This window comes from Lepidochelys kempii, chromosome 9 (genome assembly GCF_965140265.1).
Source record: "Lepidochelys kempii isolate rLepKem1 chromosome 9, rLepKem1.hap2, whole genome shotgun sequence".
Taxonomy (NCBI): domain Eukaryota; kingdom Metazoa; phylum Chordata; order Testudines; family Cheloniidae; genus Lepidochelys; species Lepidochelys kempii.
This window is the reverse complement of record NC_133264.1, coordinates 9647499-9663925: the sequence shown is the minus strand read 5'-3', so window position 1 is coordinate 9663925 and position 16427 is coordinate 9647499. Positions and strand designations below refer to the sequence as shown.

Sequence of the window (16427 nt, the reverse complement as noted above, 5' to 3'; positions counted from 1 at the left end):
ATCTTCCACTTCTTGTAAGCTTCTTTTTTGTGTTCAAGATCAGCAAGGATTTCACTGTTAAGCCAAGCTGGTCGCCTGCCATATTTACTATTCTTTCTACACAGTGGGATGGTTTGTCCCTGTAACCTCAATAAGGATTCTTTAAAATACAGCCAGCTCTCCTGGACTCCTTTCCCCCTCATGTTATTCTCCCAGGGGATCCTGCCCATCAGTTCCCTGAGGGAGTCAACGTCTACTTTTCTGAAGTCCAGGGTCCGTATTCTGCTGCTCTCCTTTCTTCCCTGTGTCAGGATCCTGAACTCGACCATCTCATGGTCACTGCCTCCCAACTTCCCATCCACTTTAGCTTCCCCTACTAATTCTTCCCTGTTTGTGAGCAGCAGGTCAAGAAGAGTTCTGCCCCTAGTTGGTTCCTCCAGCACTTGCACCAGGAAATTGTCCCCTACCCTTTCCAAAAACTTCCTGGATTGTCTGTGCACCGCTGTATTGCTCTCCCAGCAGATATCAGGGTGACTGAAGTCTCCCATGAGAACCAGGGCCTGCGATCTAGTAACTTCTGTGAGTTGCCGGAAGAAAGCCTCGTCCACCTTATTCCCCTGGTCCGGTGGTCTATAGCAGATTCCCACCACGACATCACCCTTGTTGCTCACACTTCTAAATTTAATCCAGAGACACTCAGGTTTTTCTGCAGTTTCATACTTGAGCTCTGAGCAGTCAAACTGCTCCCTTACATACAGTGCAACTCCCCCACCTTTTCTGCCCTGCCTGTCCTTCCTGAACAGTTTATAACCATCCATGACAGTACTCCAGTCATGTGAGTTATTCCACCAAGTCTCTGTTATTCCAATCACATCATAATTCCTTGACTGAATTCCCTTGAATTCCAACGGCGAGCCCAAGGGGTCCATGGGCACCAAAATACAAGTTAGCCCAGCGTGCCATTTTTCCTAAGGGCCGGCCCTGGATAGATGGTCAAATCTAGCCACTTGTGAAATCTAACATGTTAAGGAATACAAACCAAACTGTTTAGATTCAAATATTTAAAGGACATACCAGAAATGGAAAGAGGTTATGACACACACACCCTTCCTTCTGTCCCACAAATTGTTGGATATGTTGGGTGGTGGGTATTTTAGGTTATGCAGCATAAATAAACCAAGGCCTGATTTTCCTCTCACTTAGGGTCTGAGCCACAGCTCACTGCAACCAGTAGGTCTTTTTACTGATTTCAGTGGGCTTTGGATCTGACTAAAATGGAGTTATTTGGGATTTACACCATTGTATGTGAAATCACAAGCTCTTTGGGGCAGGGGGTGGACACTGTCTTCTTGTTCTGGGTTTGTACAGGTTCCAACACAATGGAGTCCTGGTTAATGACTGGGGCTTGTAGGCACTACAATAACAGAAATAAACAATAATTAATAAGTTTGCCCTGAGACTTATTGAAGGCTGCATGTGTGTGGTGGGATAGTAGGGATGGGAAAAGAAGTTTGCAAAAGTTTGCCACTAGAGAGAGCACCACATTTGCCAGGAAAAATTTTAAAGAATGTAACTTACTCACAGAGGACATAAATAAATAAATAATAAAAATAAAAATTAACCTTTAATGTGAGGGTTATCAAGTTCCAATATGGTGCATTCTGGAATGCTTTCAAAACTCTACATTCATGCAAAGTGTCATAGAATACAGGCTTGGTTTTGGACATTGGCTTGAGAGGATGACTTAAAGTCTAAGCATCAGGTTTCAAATGCTATACATAGATTCCTTGGTCCTACATATTTAAATCCCAATAGGGCTATCTTAGATCTTCATCTTTCTTAATTACCGTGCACTTTACTTTGTGGGTGGGCCCTTTGGTCTCACATGCTTTGCATGAGCTCTGATGATCATCCGGCAATTTCTGGAAGAATGGGATTTCCCCCCATATCTTTGGCCAACCTTCCCCCTCCTTTCATATTGTCAAGCAGCAACCTGTTTTGGGGAGTAGGTCCATACAATATCACAAAGAATAGTACCCAGTTTTTTGGTATAATCATGGCAAATAGTAACCTACCTTTCCTGGATACGACACGGTAAAGGTACCGAGCCTGTAAAGAGTTAACACGTTCCACTGGTCACATGACTGCTTGGGGCAGTGTACAAAAGGAAAGAGAAAGCAAGGTCAAAGGAGGAGGATGTCCTCTCCACTCTTGGCTGGCTAAAGTGAGGAAATCCTCTGGAGTATATTGCCCGGTGTTCTTCGTTAATTTGCTTTTGTCTCTACAACAAAGGGGTGGCAATTAAGAATGCCCCATTATAAGACTGATTCTGATCCCCAAGAGTGGCCTCTCCAACACATCCTCCTGTCTTCAGAGGGTCAGGAAGAGAGAAGCAGTCATCATCATCAGCCTCTCCCCACAAACACTCCCTGGAATTTTGCCTTTTAGCGCATACCACCTCCTGCTTTTCTTACTTCCCATGTGAGCAAGTCGGCTGTCATTTACAAAGAAAGCAATTACAGTTCAAAAGTAACTTTTGGCAAATACTGCTTATCTGGAAGACAGATTAAAGATAAATCCAACTATCATTATCACTTCAAAGACCCAGTTGGGCATTAGACATACAAATGTGCTCTAGTTAATTATTAAATGCTATAGTAAAAAAACATGGGGCATTCAATCAAAACACCGTTTAGTTTAGCGTAGATTTCTCATATAACAAACAGCGTTACCCTGAACACGTGTCCGAAAAAAGCACTGTATTTTTTTTTAAATAAAGCTTTTATTTCATAAAATATAAATAGTCCAAATAAAACTGAATATAGTGGTCTCCATTAAGCAATTATTCTTCATTGCTGCCTTAAAAAACAAACAACAAAACAGAAGTGACACAAGCCAACATTAGTTCAGCTAAGCAACTGCATTCAACTTCATCATACTCAAGGACAAAACCTCCGTGGTATTCGACATTGCTTTGCAAATAGAACCCTTATTGCAGAAAGCTGTCCCAGTGTCATAAAAATGTCATCTAGCATCTGCCTGCATATCATGTGCACCCATCCATAATACACATACAATTTACTTTATACAAGCAGCTTAGACATCTATCAAGAACGTAACATATTTGAAAGCTACATGCTCAAACCTTATACGGTTGCTATAAAATGCTCCAGCAAACATATTATGCAGAACTCTGTCTGTCTCTTTACAAAAAGTAACAGAATCACAGTAAAATAATTCTTGACAGTCAGAGTCTAGAGAAAAATAATCAACAGATACCAGTACAGCTGTAGTAAGTACATTGGTAGGTCTTCCCTGTAAAATGGACATGTTTTGCTTAGAGTATTAAACTTCATGCTTTTATAAAGGAAGATGAGACTCTGCTCAGGTACAACCCCCTCCTCCCCACTGTTGGTTGAGCTTTAAAAGTCCCTAACAAAAACACTCAGGGTTCACTTTTTAATACTCTTGATGCAGGGAGCTGGGATTTACTGGCAACTGGATGACTCTGACCATTACAGCCAAGGAGTTAATAAATCTAAAAAAGGGAATTTATAATCCACTTGCTTAGATTTTTCCCCTAAATAAAATGCAAAAGCTTAAACTCTACAAATAATGATGAAGCCTGCATCTAAAATTAAAATTTTACCAGCATGCATGCAAAATAAGTACTTAGGCACTTATATAAACACATTTCTCTAACAATCTCAATGCGTTAAGTATCATTATCCCCATTATATATGAGGAAGTTGAGGCAAACATAGTTTACATGACTTACCCAAGGTCACACAGTGAATCACAGTGGGTGAAGTGGGAATAGAATCCAGCTTTCCTGCCTTCCACTCCCATGCCCTATTTGCTAGACCAGTGTGTTTTCTGCTACCGCCTTGTGTAGGAGTAGGCACTACGGGGCAAATTGTTAGCTGGTATAAAGTGACTGCTCCACTGAATGGAGCTATGACAATTTACACCAGCTGCGAATCTGCCCCTCTGTGTATATGCGAACATGTTGCCCCCTGCTGGCCAGCTGCAGCTTACCAAAGGTTTTTCTATAGCTGACAAGTACAGATCTTCGTTTAGCTCAGGTACAAGAATCTCATGTTTATAAAGCTAGATGGCCTGTCTTCCAGCCCTGTCTCTGCAGCTGGGTTTCTACTGCAAAGAGGTGGCAATTAAAGTTGCAACTATGTTCCCATAAGATTGATTTTGATCTTCATAACAGCAAGGAAAAATCCTCATGCTTTCAAATTTTTTAATGTCAGCTAGAATATTTTCTGAAAACGTTAAGTATGGCTCATTTGTGACTTTTTTTTTGCTAGTGTTTCTCTACCTGCCTAATTAAATCACATTATAGCACAACGTTGGAAATATGGGTAGATTTTGACATTGGCTCATACAGGAGGCAGTTTTAAAGGGCAGAAATAATAAAATGTTTAAGAAATTGCCATCATTTGAAAACTAGATGAGATTCTCTGTCAATAAGAAAAGGAGTACTTGTGGCACCTTAGAGACTAACAAATTTATTTGAGCATAAGCTTTCGTGAGCTATAGCTCACTTCATCGGATGCATACTGTGGAAAGTTTAGAAGATCTTATTATATATACACAAAGCATGAAAAAATACCTCCTCCCACCCCACTCTCCTGCTGGTAATAGCTTATCTAAAGTGATCACTCTCCTTACAATGTGTATGATAATCAAGTTGGGCCATTTCCAGCATAAATCCAGGTTTTCTCACTCTCCCCCCCACAAACTCACTCTCCTGCTGGTAATAGCTTATCTAAAGTGACCACTCTGTCAATGAAGCTTCTGGAGAAAAAAAAACATAGCAACAGAGAACATTTTTGCTGCTAGCTTCCAAGAATCAGACAGGGATAATTTTCAGAAGCAAGAGAAAACTGGATCTCATAAAAGACTTGTCCTTCATTCCCCACTCAAATGCCCCTTTGGTCTATGAAAAATGTGCACTTACCAATCCACCAAATGGAGTAACTGAGGAACGGAGAGCTTGAGTAAACTGTGCAAAGTGAATTAGTCAGACAGGAGAAGCTGGCTCAGAGAGTTTAAATGACTTGGTAAAGATTCATATAAGAGGTTTAAACGCAGAGACAGGAACAGAATCCTGGCGTACAAGGTGGAAGAAAGACCCATATCTTACTCACTAAACCACAAAGCCTCTTATAGAAATTACTTCAAATTTCTGTATCTAGAGTCCAATCCTATGGAGTCCCATTTAAGGCACTGAAGACACCTAACTGGAAGTAAACAGGACTGCCTACACACCACCAGGCCAACATACAACTGTCTAAAAGTCTGTGTTCTAACGTTTTTCATCTGCATTGTGGGCAGGTCAGCAGTCATAGAATCATATTAACAAACTCATCATGAGGTAGTGTAGTGGTTCTCAAACTTTTGTACTGGTGACCCCTTTCACACAGCAAGCCTATGAGTGCGATCCTCTTATACATTAAAAACACATTTTTATATTTAACACTATTATAAATGCTGGAAGCAAAGCAGGATTTGGGGATGGAGGCTGACAGCTCGCAATCCCCCATGTAATAACCTTGTGACCTCCTGAGGTGTCATGACCCCCAGTTTGAGGACTCCTGAGGTAATGGCTTGAGCCCACAATGACTTCAGAGAGGCTCCACATAGGTACAAAGACCATCTGCACAGAGCTTGTCAGGATTGAGCACCTTCAGATGAATGAGCCTGAGGACTAGCCAGGCTGATTAATGAGCTCAGCTGGATTGCGGTCAGACCACCTGATTGGCTGAAGAGAGCCAGCAGGCCTGCTTTTAGCTCACCAGCAGGTCACTGGTTGCTCAATGCTAGGCCTGCTGCTGTGATTGCTCAGGATCCAGCCTTGCTCCAGCTTACATCCCCTTCCTTCGTCCTGACTCCATCTCTGATTCTGGCTCTGGTTCCTGGCTCCTGACTTTGACTCCAACCCTTGGCCCCCAGTTACAGTTCCTGCTCCCATAGTCCAGTTTTAGACAGGGAACCAGACGGCCAGCACCTGGACCCCTGAGAAATCTCTGCAGGATTAGAGCCATCCTGCGTATGGTGATTCCCTAACACGGTTCTATAACAACTATATTGTCCTGTCTACAGTTCAAATCATGCCAGATAACCACAATGGGCACTTACACAGTATCCTGAAAGTTCATATGACAAAAAGCACTTCACATTGTATAAATCGTGAAAGGAATTTGAAAGGTTTTAATAATTAAAATGGGCATTTTTATTAATCAAGTGTCCTTTCCCTTAGCATTTGGGGTGCAGCATCAACAAGTTAAAAATAAATAGCCAGTATGTAGTATTCCCTCACTTATACTGCATTTGTGTATAAAAGAACCACACATTTTTCTTCATGAAAAAAATGTACACATGAAAGTAGCAATCAGTATTGTCATCAGTCTGACATTTCATATCTTTATAATGATCTTGGGAACACCACATTCTGGCAAACGAACAACATATAAGGTTTGCAGACAAACATGAAGAGATATGGGAAAAGTAATCTGAATTTTAAAATACATATTTTATTATGGCACAAACATTTTAATATTAAATACATGAACAGTCTTTCTGTATTACAATCTGAGCTTTCAAGATAAAATAATCCATCCTGAAAACAGATTCAGTTTTGATTAATATAGAAATAATATTTCTTTTCCCTTCTACAACACCTTTCATCAGAGATTTTCAAAGTATTTTACAATAATTATGGAAATTCAGTCTCCCTCACACACCCCACCCGAGTGACATAACTTAGCACGCTTATTCCCATTTACAAATGGATAAACAAGAGGCACCAAGAGATAAAGTGTCCTAGCTAAGAGTATATGTGATGGGACCAATCCTGCATGCAAAACTCAGGCCATTTATGGGAGTTTTGCCTCAGTAAGGATGATATTATTATTATGCACTCATTTAAACTTGCCTATCACTGTCAGCTTTCAAATTGCCTTACAAGGAGTCTGAAATGTAGGAAAGTTTAAGGGGAAAAATATGGCAGCTCATAACGACAAAGTAGGCAAGAAGCAATACTTTGGAAGCTGGTCTCCAATCACTACAAAAACACCTGTAAATACCAATTTAAGGTCAGATCCTGCAGTCATTAATCGGGCAAATGTAGTGTAAAATTCCTATTGAGCAATTAAGGATTGCAGGTTCAGACCCTTAGCTGTTTAACTTTTATTACAATTCAGTAATGCTCCGTTTTTAGGGGAAGTGGATATAATCTGCAATGTAACTATGTCCATGGAATGCTGAACAAAATATAAAGACACCTTCTTCTTGGAGAAAACCAAGAAAGCAAAAAATAGCACCTTCCTTGGCGTTCATTTTGATTCCATGTCTTCATCCACAAACTCAACTAGTGGAGCATGTCTGCTGGCCTGAGAGCCTTCCTGGTAATTAACCTTCTTTATTATTCCTGCCTTTGGAGCCCTTATGGTATGCTGCATAAAAACAAGTGCATAGATAAATCATTAGAATATTTTAAAAATTTCTTTCTTGTTTTAACAACAACTCCATCTTAGTACAATCAACCATATAAATACTGAGCAGAGGTGAGATTAGATCAAATCAACATATGCCACTTCTTTTGATACATTTCATTCTTTTAAAATGTTATTTTTGTTCTTGAAAGAACCTCATTTTCAAGTTACTTTGGTCTTTCCTCTTCAATATTTAACTGGAGAAGAAAACAAAACACTATTTGGGGTTACATTTTGAAGCACTGCTATTTCCATCTTGTTTTGCTTCATTGTTCCTTTCTAAAAATAAATTAGATATCTGTTAAAAGAACTCAATTTTAGTCCAACAATGTTAACCATTTAACAGGTCAGTTCCTTTGAAAGGACTCTGCTGATGTATTTAATATATTTTCGTTTGGTGGATAGGAAATGTTTTTATTTAAGAGATCTTAGGCTATCTTAAGATGTGATTACCAACTGCTTACGCACCAAGTCCAAATTTGGTTCATATTATTATATCATGTTAATTTCCCATTGTATCTTTTGTTGCACTGATAGTTTCTAAATAGGATTAGTCTAATAATCCAAACAACAAATATTTTTTTATATCTTAGCAAGGATTCCTTTAAATTAACTTTTTATTTTTAAAAAAGAAAAGGAGTACTTGTGGCACCTTAGAGACTAACAAATTTATTTGAGCATAAGCTTTCGTGAGCTACAGCTCGCTTCATTGGATGCATTCAGTTTTTTCCATTGAATGCATCCAATGAAGTGAGCTGTAGCTCACAAAAGCTTATGCTCAAATAAATTTGTTAGTCACTAAGGTGCCACAAGTACTCCTTTTCTTTTTGCAAATACAGACTAACACGGCTGCTACTCTGAATCCTCTTTCTATTTCTGCAATTTACCTTTTTATTTTAAATAGGACCACAAAAATGTAGGTAAATTGTCAATGAAAGACACAGAGAGCCACATATGTAACACGGATACCAATGTTACAACCACCTAGAGATACACAATTACCAAAATAAGTTTTAATAATCTTAAATATGAATTAATTTTCTCAGTATGCAGGATTTTACACAATGTTATCAAAATTTATAAATTATTTCAAACACTAGCTTAAATCTGTTACATTATTTAGTTCAGCTCCCATACACTGCACTGTAAAAATAAATCCAAACCCAACCAGCTCAAACTACAGAAACTGGGATAGTGCCGGCAATTTTAGTCAATGCCAAGAAATGTAACAAAACATGATAGAACATCCCACATACTGCTACATTTCATGTTGACTCTTACAAAGAATCTTTAGTCTACTCTCTGTAAAGCTTTATGTAAACAATAATCAACAGGATTACACACAAGAAAACGCTGGGTATATATTTAGAGAGAGAATCACTGCTTGCTGAATTTCAGCATAAAGCAACTGTAGGTAATAATATCATGTGTTTAAATCACGGTGAGAGAAAAAGTAAAACAACCAGATTATGAAAGACGGTTTTGTATTGAAAATAATGGATGATTGATTTCTGAGGCATTTAAAGAGCTAACAAACTTTACAAAAATTACAGATAAAAATATTCTTTGATAATAATGTACCAGTAAACATAATTCTCTGAAATCCAGTCACATAATATATTAGTTTTTCAATATTTCAAGTGGTGTTGATGACGAAACAAGACTGAATTGTACAATATTCCAATAAACCAACCCTGGATTCATTTCAGGACCACTGGAGTTTGTTCGTTTTTCTTTTCAGTAATTAAACCCTTTTAATGTCACTCACCTCCATTTTCATAGCTATCATAATCATTAGTGGGTCTCCAGCTTGTACCTTGTCCCCTGCTTTCACAAATATCTACAAATTCAAAGCAAGCAAGGATTGAAAAATCATGTATGTCCATACAATCAAAATCACTTGGACAGGATTTCTACCTGGATATCTGGCTAGCAAAAGAGGTGAAAGTTTCCTTCAGAGAAAAGCTAAAGGAGAGCTGAATAATAAAGGCATCTTCTGGACTGATCCTTTTCAGTAGGCTTATCTGCCATGAGGGAATAGATCAGAGAGCCTCTAAGGTTTCAGCTGTAGGGACATGTGGCTAAAAAGCCATATTAAAAGGAAGAAATTTAATTAAAAATGGCAAGTTTAGCCAAATACTTAGAATTTTAAAAGCGTTCTTCCTGTGTTCGGTAGAAACAAGACTAGAAGTCTAGAAAACATCTGTACAGGTGAACGAACCGAGGAATTTTCCCCAACTGGAAGGAGTCAGGGCAGCCTCAGGACTGACATGCTTCCCCTACCGCAGAACCTATTAGAACCTGGCTATGTAGGAGATGTTCAAAAAGGTTTCCTTTTCCCTCCCCATCCCACATTTGTAACAATCACCTTTTCAATTGTCCCAGTCATAGGTGCTACAGCACCTCCTTGAGTTCCTGTTGCACTCGCTCCAGATAAGTATTTAGGTATTGGAAGCCCAATTTGTGCACTGCCTTTCTACAGAAAAGTAAATAAATCAAGATTGAGTTAATGTCATAACACATTACAATTGGTACAAACCTTGATTTATGTTTATAGTGATAGAAGTTAATAAATTTGTTACTAAGTAATTAAGTAGTTTGTTTATTCATGTGGATTTCACATGACATTTATCACAAAGTAATTTTAATTTCCTTTAATGACTTTTACTGGAAAAAACGGACCAGCTTTACCATGGAAGCTGGGACATTTCTTCTTCATAAGTACTACTGCTAATGCAATGCAGAGAATGCCAAGGTAAATTGTCATGTTAATCTGAATTTATTTTTCAAGGCTAAATTGGAGTTCTCCTCCTCCAGCTCCATCTTGATTACTTTTATTTTTCATTATTTATTTTAAAAATGAAGTATATTAAAATTATAAATTAATGATAATTAATTATAGTTATAAATCTAGCAAGGATCTGAAGACTGTGGGTTGCTATAAAAATTTGAACTAGTGACACATCTCACCCCCTAAATTTAAGATCACCTGTCTAAGTCCACAACACTCCATTTCAGACTCCTGCTTACCCCCCTCAGCTGGGACTTTAAATCTCAGATGATGAAAAAGAAACTTTACCAGTGAGAAGAGGCAAATAGTGTTGTCCAAAATGACCAGCTTAGATTTACAAACACTCCCGTTTACTGTACATCTCAGGTAAGTCGAATCTCCCTCATTAGAAATGTCTCCAGAAACATGGAAAGCTTTATCTTTTATCTGAAAAACAGTTGTTCCTGTTAAAAGATATTATAGGCACAGAGCCTAACTGTAATTTTGTAACCAATCAGTGGCACAATTACCTTAATGGGTTACAAGCAACATAGTTCAATTTGTGTCCGCAAAGGAGTTTTTCTCCCATTCTCGGTTTGTGCGGCTACACCTACTATGCTGCATAACTGGGTTTGTATCAGTGCATTGTGGAAAATGGGGGAAGCTATCTCCATTGGGTTTCAGCAGTGGAAAATGCCCAGTGCTTCAGTACTCAAGGCTAAGAAGAAAGAATGGCCAAACTGATTATACAGACAGGATAAGGCCGTTCTGTCTGTATTGTATGACCCAGTAAGCCTAAATGCTATGCTGTAGTCATAAAAAGGAGCATTTATAGTCATAGAAATTAAACGTTACAGTATTAGCAAATATCTAAACCCTGTTGCTGCTGATTGAATATAACACTGCATTCTCTCTTTAGAATAGTATTTCCAGGACAAAAATCATTGTTATAAATGGACATGATAGTAAACATTTGCATTCAAGTGTTAACATACATATTTAAATGTCCTGAGTCACACCCGTGTGATGTGGATAATATTCAGTTATATTCTACCATGTAGTTTTTTCCCTGTGTTTTGTTTTGATTTTTAAGGGTTTTCCTCACAGTAAGCACAGATTAATTTCTTCAGTAACTCTAGAGAACCTAAGCGCTCATGACCCTATTATCTCCCAGGTGACATAAAGGGACAAAGGCTTGCTTAACATATACATGGTTAATTTCTTGGGAAAAAAAGTTTCACAAGAAATTGCTAGAAAGAAATCCTAGTTTATGAAGAATGATTTGTACGCTGAATGAACTACCCTTGGGAAGGCATACAAGTTACTCTCCACAGTAAGTACCATTTGTCGTTGTCGTTCCCCCTTCTCCCGCCCACGCTGATGGGTGGCTCTGCCAAAGTTAGATAAGCAAGAAGACAAAAACGAAGGTTGCACTTGAAGGAGGAATACTGATAATGAAGGTTCTGAGGAGAACTTCTGGATTAGGGAAAGTTTCACAGACAAAACTTCTAAACAAATTTACGGAAGCACTGTAGAATCAGACTCTAAAATTGGATAATTTATGCCTAGAAGTCTTTGGTCATTAATGACAATCCAGCCAAGGTTGATAGTAACCCAAAGTAGTTACCATATGATGGCTGTTTGATATTCCACGTGAGTAAGATGATGGTCTGAGTCCAATTCCAAATGGACAGGTGTCCAGATTAAATAAACCTCCATTCCTATAGGAAATAACTAGCGCCGCTGCTGGGAATCGCAGCAGAAAGGTTAGAGATTGGTTCAGTCTCCACAGCCTGTTCAGTCTGGTGCCCCTCCTCTTCCTAAGTGATCGTTCCACAACAGGGTTGAGACAGCATAGGGAATCTTACAGTACTTCTAGCATGCTATCCCTGTTCTGTACATAGAGGATTTCACTTTTCAGAGATGCTAATCCTGTACTTTTCCAGTATGCTAAAGATGAAAAATTGTATACATGAAAATATTTATTGGTTAACAATAGTTTCTCTCAGTCTTGTTCTTATGTTAATTGCATTAAAATTAACTTCTTGAGCCAAGAGATCACACTTGTTCAAGGCCTAGATGTGCAGAGGTATTGGAAATGGACATAAAAATGAACATATACTGTTCTCATTCCATAGGTTTTACTTTCTTTAAATCCTTAACCTGGACTCAGCAATTTGCTGTTCTAATATTAGGTTATTAATTATTCAAGGAACTTGGCTTAGCTGCCTCCATTTGTATTAAAGATGATGCTAGAGAACAGAAACAGTCTGTAAGATGTTCCACGAGCCTTGAGAATCTATCATGTCTAACGAGAAAAAGAGAACACACGCTTGTTTCAGTGTTCGCTTGTGATAAAACCGTGTAAGAATGGCTTAAATTTTACCTCAATTTACTGCCTTGATTTGTATGCCCCAAATCATGTCGTAGACCTGAGACCTGAACAACACTCCCCATCCCCCTCCATATTAAACCAGCCTTGGGTAAAACTCAGGGAGTTCACCACTAAAATTGAAAAAAACAAAACAAAACCACAATGTTCTGCTGCTGATAAAGCACTCCCACCTCAGGAATGTCCCTAATGAGAGTTATAACCATCAAGGATGCAAAGTAGACATACCCAGCACTGGAAATTAGGAAGGATACAGAAAGAGACTCAATAAACGGTAAAACAAGCTCTAACCAGTGTTTTTATGCTGTCTGCATAAACAGAGAAGGTCACAACTAAGTTACAATTTGGGCATGAAAGATACAAACGTAAAAAACTTGGGCAGCAAGGACGACACCTAGGTGCCAGTATGTAATTGGTTAAATATTTTGTTATTTAGGAGTGTGGGATAATGTGGTAGGATTAGTAAATTTGAAGAAGGTACCGACTTTTACCTATATAATGTATATAAAGAACAATGCTCTTTGGGAACCATTTCTGGACAGCAGTTCAACATCAAGCTGCTGGAACTCTGACCTCTGCACGACCTGGAACTGGGAACCCCCAGATGAATGGATCCTGACTGGCTATCGGGTGAAATTTGCCTGTATATTGGGAATGGTGACCATTAGTGATTTGCTTGATATACGTAATGTGTGTGTGTTGCTAATAAATAGGTATTTAGAGCACAACTGTGCAAGGCTCTTTCACTGGGAAAAGCGTCCACAGACCCGTAGAGCCCTGAGCCCTGTGGGCAGGGGCAGGTACTTAAATTGACCAGGTTTTTTCCTGAGCCCCATGGGTAAGGATAAGTACCTTACACCCTGAGCCCTTGGAAGGGAAAGGGTGGGGGTGCCTAAATTGACTAGGTCACGCCTTGAGCCCTCGGTAGAGTATAGGCAGTGTGCCCTAAAGTGAGCAGTAACAATTCTTAATTATGAGGGGTGGTGGTGAGGGAGGGGTGAAATGTTGGCATTTCAAAATACTCAACAATGAGAGAGTATTATCACGTGAATTCTTAAAATGTGTGGTCTTGAGATACAGAATCCACTAAATAACCCTTCTGTGCACCCTAAAATAAGGTTGACCGAGAGGCTACCCCACTATGATTATGAACTTGAAGGCTATGTCATACAGCATATGCAAAAGGGCCAAATTAAGTTTGCACAAGCAACCTTAATAATGGCATTTCCTAACTTTTGAATGCTTTGCAACCTTAATAATGTTCTTTAACAGCACAGGAATGGTGAGACTCAGGAATCTTGGATTACATTCCAGACTCTAGAGATGATTTTGCTCTAGTGGGCACTGACTCTTCTGCCCCATTTTCTCTAATCTTTCCTTGTCCCACTTCCTTAACCCCAGCTCCTTGTCCTATTCTCCTTGCCAACCCTGTCCCAGTCTCCAGTTATCATGTTTCTCATCGCAGTCCCAGTCTCCTTCGCTGAACGTCCTTCTCTGGACTCCCTGTCCTACTCTCCTCTCCTCCAACCATTTTTGTCCAGCCATTCCTAGTTCCCCTCTGCCCCTCATCAGATCTGTCTCTCTCCTGCACCCTTCCAGTCTCACCCACTCATGTTCTCCACCCCCCACTGATTTGATTCCCAGGCCCAATCTCTCTGCCACTCTCCTCATCCAATCTCAGCGTCCACTCCCCAGATCTCTTTTTTGTCCCAATCTCTTTTTCCAGCCAGTCCCAGTTTCAAAGATCATAAAGCCAGAAAGGACCATAGTGGTTATCTCGTCTGACCTCCCTGAATTAATTGCTATTTGAACTAGAGCATATTTTTTAGAAAAACATCCAATCTTGATTTTAAAATTTCCAGTGATGGAGAATGCATCACAACCCTTGGTAACTTGTTCCAATGGTTAATTATCCTCACTGTTAAAAATTTGAGTCTTATTTCTCATCTGAATTTGCCTAGCTTCAAGTTCCAGCCATTGGATCTCGTTATATATTTGTGTGATAGACTGAAGAGCCCTGTGACTGTGATCAAATCCCCCTTAATCTTCTCTTTGATAAACTAAATAGAGTGAGCTTCTTGAGCCTTTTACTGAGGCACGTTTTCTAAACCTTTATTTATTCTCATGGCTTCTCTCCCACCATGTCCCAGCTTCCTGTCAAAACTGTCTCCGCTTCCCTCTATCTTCCTCCCTCCCACCCCACTGGTTCTCAGTCAAAGTTTCCTTGCTCAGCCAGTCCCAATCTCCCTCTCGGCCCCCCTCTGATTTAAGCATACACCTACAGGCTCCCAGTACGCACTCCCCATTTCCCTTCCTTGCTCCTAGTCTCAGTCTCCTTCCTCAGCCAGTCCCAGTTTCCCTCTCCCATCCCAACAGCCTCCAGTCCCAGTCTTCCCCGACCCCACACCACCAGGCTCCTTGTTCCCATTTTCTCTCCACCAGTTCAGCTCTTGCTCCCTGTGCATTCAAATGAGGCAGCTTCCTCCCGCACACTGCTTAGGCCCAGCAGAGGAGGTCACTGAAAGCACAGGACAGACAGGTTCCTTGCTTTCTATTCAGCTGCCTGGACCTGCCATTGCAGGGAAAATGCTACTCAGCCCTAGACAGAAACTTCAGGGAATTTAGTTGCGAAAACATAAGAAGTCTCTACTGAGCATGTGCTAACCAAAGGTTTTTCAAAGGTTTATAATTTGGCCAAATTTGTTTGGATTTTTGTTAGGATGGCAAAAGGTACATTCCTGACATAGGCCTCCCCTCCGCCACATATCAAGTCCCTGCTACAAAGCATGGGGGAGTGAGAGTATTCAAAGATAAGACTGACAGACAACGAGTTTTTCCTTAGCCTCATCCTCAGAAATCACAATCATTTTGGCTGAAACTTAAAAAAAAAAAAATATAAGCATGAGGCAGACACCCGACATGGAAAATTTCAGACCAAATATATAAGTTTGGCACAGTTAAAAGCAACTGAAAAAAGGATCTTATAATGAAAAGTGTTGGGCAACATTAATAATAGGTGATGCAGCCAGCCTATATCTAATAAGACACATACAGTAAATTAATTTTACTCATCATTATGATGAGATCAGTTACTAAAGAGTATGAGAAAACAGAACTTTACCTGCATGTTATATGAACCGTCATGATTGTAATCTATAGTTATGTCCACATCTGTTTAATAAAATATTTAAAAAAAAACAAGATTTACTTGACTTAGAGAAAAATTAAACTTAAAAACAGAGTTCAGAGCATCTTTTTCAACATAAATATAAATTTCCAAATGAGAAGGCCAACCAAAACTGTTAGACTAGCTCAGCAAACCTTGTAGAAGGTTGTCCCGACATTTAGAGCAACATTTTCAAAGCTGGGTGCCTAACCCCAGGTTCCTAAATCCATATTTAGATACCTGAATAAACCGACTAGCGTTTCAAAGGTGCTGACCATCCATAACCCAGTGAAGTCACTGGGAGTTGCAGGTGCTTAAGTCCTATGAAAATTCGATCCTTTACTGAGGTGTCTAAATATGGATTTAGAATCCTAAATTTAGGGACACTTTTAAAAAAATCTGGCCAGTGTCTCCAGGAATCTGAGTGTGGAATTAACCATTATCTTTAAAAATGCTGACTGGAGTATGTGATCTTTATGGGTTTCCCCTCCCCAATCAATCTTAAATAAACTTTTTTCCTACATCTGTTTGCTCTTCCCTCTTCCAAATCTTTACAACTTTGTGTGTGCGTGCATGTTGAAATAAGCAGGTTACCCACAGCTAGTCACTTAC

At 39.4% G+C, this 16427-nt stretch overlaps 1 protein-coding gene across 7 annotated transcripts in view; it reads right to left on the bottom strand.

Moving 5' to 3' along the window:
• Positions 1-6507: 6507 nt before the first annotated feature.
• The window catches only part of MCCC1 (methylcrotonyl-CoA carboxylase subunit 1), a 34915-nt gene continuing 24995 nt past the window's right edge, over positions 6508-16427 (bottom strand). For all 7 annotated transcript variants that reach the window (XM_073359269.1, XM_073359271.1, XM_073359272.1 and 4 more), the window contains 5 exons: positions 15771-15820; positions 10567-10704; positions 9856-9963; positions 9256-9327; positions 6508-7448 (listed from right to left, as the gene is read on the bottom strand). In XM_073359269.1, the coding sequence (XP_073215370.1) occupies positions 7329-7448; positions 9256-9327; positions 9856-9963; positions 10567-10704; positions 15771-15820 (488 nt within the window). In that variant the 3' untranslated portion in view covers positions 6508-7328. The remainder of the gene's footprint in view (positions 7449-9255; positions 9328-9855; positions 9964-10566; positions 10705-15770; positions 15821-16427) is intronic.